The sequence below is a fragment of the Maniola jurtina genome, chromosome 4 (assembly GCF_905333055.1).
Source record: "Maniola jurtina chromosome 4, ilManJurt1.1, whole genome shotgun sequence".
In the NCBI taxonomy this organism is placed as follows: Eukaryota; Metazoa; Arthropoda; class Insecta; order Lepidoptera; family Nymphalidae; genus Maniola; species Maniola jurtina.
In genome coordinates, this window is record NC_060032.1 from 1,716,285 (window position 1) to 1,724,262 (window position 7,978).

At 37.3% G+C, this 7,978-nt stretch overlaps 1 protein-coding gene across 1 annotated transcript; it reads right to left on the bottom strand.

Annotated features, from left to right (window-relative positions):
• Window positions 1–4,701: 4,701 nt before the first annotated feature.
• LOC123864224 (U-scoloptoxin(19)-Tl1a-like) lies at window positions 4,702–6,496 on the bottom strand. Its single transcript, XM_045904510.1, has 3 exons — window positions 6,311–6,496; window positions 5,575–5,718; window positions 4,702–4,837 (listed from the first exon to the last, which is right to left on the bottom strand). The coding sequence occupies exons 1-3, from the start codon at window positions 6,384–6,386 to the stop codon at window positions 4,710–4,712; spliced, it is 348 nt and encodes a 115-aa protein (XP_045760466.1). The 5' UTR covers window positions 6,387–6,496; the 3' UTR covers window positions 4,702–4,709.
• Between the last annotated feature and the right edge of the window lie 1,482 nt (window positions 6,497–7,978).

The window sequence follows — 7,978 nt, forward strand, 5'->3', positions numbered from 1 at the left end:
CCAACAAACAAACACACTTTCACATTTACAATATGGGTAGTGAAGTATAATGTTTGTTGCAATAAAGCTTTAGGTATAAATATATTACAACCAATCTTCATTTATGAGCTTACTGCTATCTACTCTACATTTAGATTACCTCTAGCAAGTTCTCAGCTGTCAAAATGCCATGTTAAAATTACAACCAAGTAAAACCAAAACTACAAACTCTCATCAGTACACTTGCTTGCAAAATATTGCCTCCGGCGCGATTCCTGTTATTTCAGCCAGTTTGTTTACAAAACACTGATATTAGTTCTGGGAGATGCGCCGCCCACCGTTGAGTTATAGACCATAGAGATGCATTTCATACATCGAGCATCAAAAAAGCGCCGCTATTTGTACAACTTTATGAAATGGAATGGAACTAATAAGTGTACGAGTTATATTGTCTTTTTCTTTTCCTATTGTAAAAAATATATAAGACAACTCTTATGATATGATGATAACATGATGATAAAGATAGTAATATTATTGTCAGACAGAGTAAAAGCAGAGTAGAATCCACACAGTGAGTTATTTCTAATATTGATTCAATTCGATCCATAAATTATCTAAGGTTAATTTTTTTGACGTAAATAAGTGTTTATCGTATTCGCCGTATTGAATTTGTCATGCCATCATAATATTTATTTTTATTTTGTAAACCATAAACCAAGAAACAAATTAATAAGTACACAAAAACATATCTGCCAAACACTGTACTCCACCATAAAGCCTCGTACCATCAAGTAAAATACTGGTCCTCTTGTCACCAGTCATGGAACGCTGTTTTGCGAAACATTTGCACCTCTTGTATGTGACAACTCTATGCCACCCGCCTCCACGATGGCTGTTATTTATTTATCCTGCACTTACTGGATTGAAAACTGTACGTGGAAAGTTGGCTGCGTTTTTGTATACACACTAGAGACTAGAGACCCTTTTGTTGACATTTGTATCAAATATTGTGGCTAAGGGTCAGCGCAAACAGAGGGAGTGGAGTTGAGCCAAATCTTTTTGCTAACAACTTAAACTCAGCTTTATTGACTTTTACTACCGTTGAAATTGGTATAGCTACTTGAAATACGTAAATAACAGAGCCAATATAGAAATTATGAATTTTCAAATTGTCCCTGCTTATAGTCGAAATTGGAACCTCTAACTAACAAACTACAGGGCTCACCAAAATTTCCAAAATCCCATCTTTTCTTATTCATATACAAGTGTAAATTAAAAATTTATAACACCCCCGACATGTGAAGGTTATAGTAACTAGAAAAGAGCTGATAATTTTCAAACGGCTGAACCGATTTTCTTGGATTATAGCTAAGAACACTCTCGATCAAGCCATCTTTGTAAAAAAAAATTAATTACAATCGGTTCATTAGTTTAGGAGCTACGATTTTAAATTTTACTAAATTGCCAGTACATTGCAACTTTGTTTTATACTGTTTACAGAAGAAATGTAACACTAAGACGCTGAATAAAGTACCTATCAAGGAACTTTATTACGCGAAAGTGTTGATAAAGTTGGCGTTACTAGCACTGAAGACGGAATTTGTGATATTTTTAGGGTTATCTTAATCGTAAAACCAGTAATTACTATGGAAGAGACGCGTTTATTTTCCGCCTTCAAGCTTACAGTACCTACCTAATGGTAGTATAAGTTACAAGAAAAATCATTGTTGGCACATTTTTAAATTCAGTGTTTTTAACCACCGACCCAAAAAGAGGGGTGTTATAAGTTTGGCGTGTGTATCTGAGCATCTGTCAGAGGCATCGTAGCTCCTAAACTAATGAACCGATTTTAATCTAGTTTTTTTTTGTTTGAAAGGTGGCTTGATCGAGAGTGTTTTGTGAGTGTGAACCTTCACTTGTCGGGGGTGTTATAAATTTTTAATTTACACTTGTGAATGTAGGAAATCGCTTATCTCCTATAACTCACAACATTATTGTCTTTGTAAGATATCATCTATCTTTGGGGGTAAGACGCATTGGAGGGTACCTTTATCTCACCCTTTGTAAACGTATGCGGGCTACGTAATACGTTTTAATTATTCAAAAGCACGCGTGTTTATTGCGTGATAATTTTTAGGGTTCCGTACCTCAAAAGGAAAAAAGAAACCTGTATAGGATCACTTCATTGTCTGTCTGTCAAATCCCGTCAAGACAATCAAAACCTATAGGTATAGGGTACTAATTTTATTATTGACCTCTTTGACCTAGAATCATGAAATTTGGCAGGTAGCAATGTGTTTTTTTTTTTGCTGAATATCAGTTACACAATATAGCAGCAATAAAAAAATCAAGAACCGTTGTTAATTCACAAAAAAAAAATAAGTAAGGTTTGTGTTTCCGGCGAAATCACGTTAAGATGGCGCTGTCCGGCATTAACTTGCAAATTTTTTATTATACTGGTTTGAGATTTCTTGCACGATGGTGCGGAATCCTTCGTGTGTGAAAACCAACTCGCACTTGACCGGTTTTTAGCTATCCCATCTTATCAGCTTCATAAGCTTCTATGCCCAGAGGCTTGTGGGTTATAGGTGTGCAATGTAGAACCTTGCAAGAGAGGTCCTGGGTTCAAGTCCTGACTGGATCAATTTTCCGCAGCTTGTTTGAGTGAGAGCATTCGGGCCTGCCAGTACCAGCAAATAAAGTCAAAGTCAAAGGCATTCATTCAAAACCAGCCACAGAATGTTCAGCAAGTTTGCGTTTTATGAAAACTTTGAACTTGTTCAGAGACAGCTTCAATATGTCTTCTAGAAGCTAAAATATATCCTACTAGATGACGTCTGCGACTTCGTCCGCGTGGATTTAAGTTTTTCGAAATCCCGTGGGAACTCTTTGAATTTCTGGGATAAAAAGTAGCTTATGTGCTAATCCTGGATATTATCTATCTTCATTCCAAATTTCAGTCAAATCCGTCCAGTAGTTTTTGCGTGAAGGAGTAACAAACACACACAAACACACACTACACACACACACATACACACAAACTTTCGCCTTTATAATATTAGTGTGATCTTCATTCCAAATTTCAGCCAAATCCGTCCAGTAGTTTTTGCGTGAAGGAGTAACAAACATACACACACAAACACACACTACGCACACACACACACACACACAAACTTTCGCCTTTATAATATTAGTGTGAAGTGTGATCACAACTCTGCTGAAAAAACTGGACGATATTTTTCTTTGCCAAAAAATCGTGTGACTTACACTGCCGCCATAAAAAAAGAACCGAATTTATTAACGTAGGGAAATTAAAAAACATATTTACGGTCAGGGCTAAATCCGTCTGAGGAGAAATTAGCTTTAAATTATTTAGTACCTAGTACCGGCTTACTTACACTAACATTTGCTACAAAAATGTTATATTTTCAAATCTTTTGTAATGTATGAAACTGGAACTGAGCTCTAAAGGTGCCGTTACACTTGGACTAAGAACCACTATCTAAACAAGTGTAAATTAAATAATTATAACACCCCCGACAAGTGAAGGTTACAGTAACTAGAAAAGAGCTGATAACTTTCAAACGACTAAACCGATTTTCTTGGATTATAGTTAAGAACATTTTCGATCAAGCCACCTTTCAAACGAAAAAAACTGAATTAAAATCGGTTCATTAGTTTAGGAGCTATGATGCCACAGACAGACACACAGATACACTCGTCAAACTTATAACACTCCTCTTTTTGGGTCGGGGATTATTAATCAACATTGTTGGATCTCGAACTCAAGGTCTCAGTGCCCCAAATATTTGGACCTGTCTAAAAGGCACCACAACAATACCTAGTGTACAATCTCTGTTACACTCAAGTTATGAAGGTCTTTTAAATTTATATTCCGTCCCTCTCCCACCCCACGCTCAATCTTACTTATGTGTTGACTTTAGGAAACGTAAATAGAAATGCAAGTATTAATTCAGCAAATTCGTTCCATTTTTCCCCTTCACTCCCCAACGATCCGTTCATTACAATTCTCTATGTAACTTTGTAACTTTTACCCCCGACCCAAAAAAGGGGTGTTATAAGTTTGACGTGTGTATCTGTGTGTCTGTGGCATCGTAGCTCCTAAACGAATGAACCGATTTTAATTTAGTTTTTTTTTGTTTCAAAGGTAACTTGATCGAGAGTGTTCTTAGCTATAATCGAAGAAAATCGGTTCAGCTGTTTGAAAGTTATCAGTTCTGTTCTAGTTTTCTTCAGAGGTTTTTGTGTCGGGGGTTTTTTAAATTTTGAGTTATTCTATTCATTTACAGTTAGTAAAGGTGTTAGCCTGTAGATTTAGGCCTGCTATTCAGAAGGTCCGTGGTCCCTATAATTTTTTGGAGTTAGTGCGTTTTAAGTAATTTTTCACTTGTTTAACGGTGCAAGAAAATATCATGAGAAAATCTGCATGCCTGAGAGTTCTACATAATGTTCTGAAAGATTTCTGAAGTTTGCAGAATCGCACTTGACCAGTGTGGTGAATTAATTAGGCCGTATTCCTTCTCATTCTGATAGAAGACTCGTTGGCCGTAATGTACTTTGTATATCTGTCATATTATGCATTTTAAGGATAATCTTTAAGTGTCCGTCTGTCTGTCTCAAGTCTCTGTGTCTATCAAGACCGATAATATACTTACTCTGATTTCTATGGGATAGAGATCAAGTAAAACAAAGTGATATTCAGGACGGATTTAATTTACTAATATACAGCAGTGTTCATTTTCGGCGCAGTCGTCTGCTCTGTTCCTAATGGCACATGAGTAGGACCTTACAAAGCATTGGCCTCCCTGAGCACGGCAACTGGTGGCTGATAATGGGACTGAAACAGAGAAAAAAGAGTTTGAAATATAAAGATAAAGCTAAACAAGCCTTAAACCCCGGCTACTACCCGAACTGCCGATAGAATATAGTAAATCGTCGCTCGGCGTATTTTAACATTGTACTATATTATGCATTTATATTTAGAAACTCAGATTTTTTTCTGCTTTTACTAGATATCCCACTCGATACAAGAGATTTTTTTCGTATAAAATGTAGCCTATTTCACCCGGACCATAATAACCAATTGATTGACACCTGATTCATCAAAATCGGCTCAGTAATGTAGGCGCTACGGTGGAACACACATAAATACATAGACTAAAATCATAACTCTTCCTTTTGGCTTTTCCGTAGTCGGGTAAAAATAAAAGTTTCAATGCAATGCAAAGCCAATTAATGTTTTGGACTTTTCTCTCTAGATTTAGGAATGACTTATTTTTCACCTAGCAGACAATACAATTATTACTAGGTAGAATCACTACCCATATTATTTTAATTGTGAAAGTGTGTTTGTTTGTTGTTTTGTCCTTCAATCACAATAAAACAGAGCGACGGATCGACGTGATTTTTTGTATGATATAGGCTACTTTTATCCTGATTTTCCCAAAGAGTTCCCATGGGATTTTAAAATCCTCAATCCACGTGATAGGAGTCGCGGGCATCAGCTAATAAAAAAAAAACAATATTTCTGAACTGATTTGGAATAAAAAATTACGGTTTGAGCACTTTACTTACGACCATAACAGCATTCTGAGGGCTGGTTCGGTCCACTGGGGCACAAGCCTTGCATCTTCTCAAGGTTCCCCAGGGGACAATCCCCCGCTTGCACGCAGGTACCACCTTTGCTTAGACAGGGGAGCTCTTGTTCGGAATAAGGTACTGAAAAGTATAAAATACAAAGGTTTAGCCTTACTATCATACGATTATTGTAATTGTTTGATTTTTTCGGTCAAGAAACTAAACATTGAATCATTTGGAACGACTTTGCCACTGGGGTAGTAACTGGTCTGGTTTAATGGGAGGCTTCGGATGACTTAATCCATCGACGGCCCCATACTGAACACGGGTTTCCTTTAACTTCTTTCTTCATTAATTGGCCATATCGACCAATTTCCGGAGAGATTAGCCAACTGCGCGGGCGATATTAAATGCACGAGATGTGTGTGCGCAAACAAAGGCGCACTTTCTATTCCCTCACTCTTATAACCCGATGGGACAGAAATCCGACACAATCGGAGAGAGATCAGGCACAGTACCGACGGCTTCACGTGCTCTCCGAGGCACGTGGTTGCAACACAGCCAACTTCGTAACTCTGGGCTACTAGGGTAGGTACAGAGTATTTCTGAAAAGAAAACTCCAATACCAAACAATTTTTTGTCCAACCCGGGAATTGAACCCAGGCTATCATTTCCTAGTAGAACATGCTAACCACAAGACCAATGAGGCCAAAAGTAAAACAAATACACTAACCTTCACGCCCCACTTTCACATAACATGTGACGAGTACGACACACATTACAAAACAAATTAAACATTTTCCAATCATATCCAGTTACTCAACGTCCACACGTCCACAATGTACCAAGAACTGAGGCAGAGCGTTCTAGTAAACGTTGACGGAGGTGTTGCCACACTTATATGAAAACACCCGCATCATTTGCATGCTAATGCCTCTATAGAAAGAGATAATGCTGTTTTTCGCACCGATACCGTATCACATCCGTTACTATCAAATCGGGTTACAGTTTAAATACATTTTTATAGTTCACGAATTTGTTTTAGTGTATTAATTAAATGAAATTACCCCATTAAAAAAATGTACCTTTTGACATGGTGTTGTGGTAGGTAATGTAGTAGTCGTTCGGGGTAAGAGGACGCAGTGGGTAAAAGTATGCGGTGCTGATTTTTTCGTGAAGGATGAAGGAGCTTGGTCGACGGGCGAGCATATAGTCAAACTACCTGAGCGATGCGCGCAGCGTGTGGTAAATTATGAGTAAAAATATGTATGTCATATTAAGGCTATCGTTGTCAACGATCCCCCGTCGATTTCCTACGTATGATATTATTGTTCTTATCTCTATCTGCCCTGGTTCGTGCATTCTCGGTTCCTAGATCGGTACATTTGTGATAACCAATTCAAATTGCTGTGATTGGCTGAATTTACCATGTTCTTGCTGCGACAGTGAGTTTGAGCCACTAGCGGAACAATGTTAGCCGGTCAGAAGTGATTGCAATTAGTCAACCTGTTTGACGTCCGTGTTCTGTTTTCGATTACAAAAAAGAAAAAATTGTTGTTGCAATCATCAATTTTAGCAAATAGTGAAAGAGAGTCGGCCAATCAGAGGTCACAACTACCGTCACACTTTCTGTCACACTATGGCAGTAGGCATACCGAGTAATGAAAACAATTTTTCATTCTGTCTAGGAAGTAGTAGGGTTGCCACCTGCCTCTTTTTGATTTACAGGCTACCACCATCAAAAATACGGGGTTTATATTTGAAGATATTTGAAAATTTGAAGTATTTGAAGAAATAGGCGGTGGTTCTCTCTGAAATGCATGGAAAGCCTATTTAGATATTTCAGTTTATTTGTAATTTGTTTGTTTTGTATTTTTTCTCTGTATGTTGCCGTGTCTTGATTGGTGAACTGTGTTTGCAATGTGGTTTTAAATAAAAGATTTATTTATTTAAATAGCTGTTAAAAATTCTTAGTTTTGTAAAGCAAAATGTTATACATTTCATGCATACAATCTTTTCAATTTAACTTAAAATTACATTTAATTTGTAATTCCACCTTCACAGTATCAATACTATGGCCGTAGCCAGGAATCGATTGCGGGAGAGGTTTTATCAGGGCCGGAAATGAATCCTGTCATGAGGAAAAAAACATTCGCTCAACTTTATGGGCTAATTACCTGGTTAGTGGAATTTCACCTTTCAATTTGACAGTGAGATAAAATACAACAATAAAAAAGCGCGAGCGCAGTGAGCGTAAGTGTTTTTGGTTCAATACAGAAAAAATTAAAGTGAAAGGGAAACGAGTTTAGCCATAGCAAGATTTTATTTTTAAAGCTTCCTATCCATACTAATATTACGAATACGACAGTATATCTATTTGCCTATCTATTTGTTACCCTTT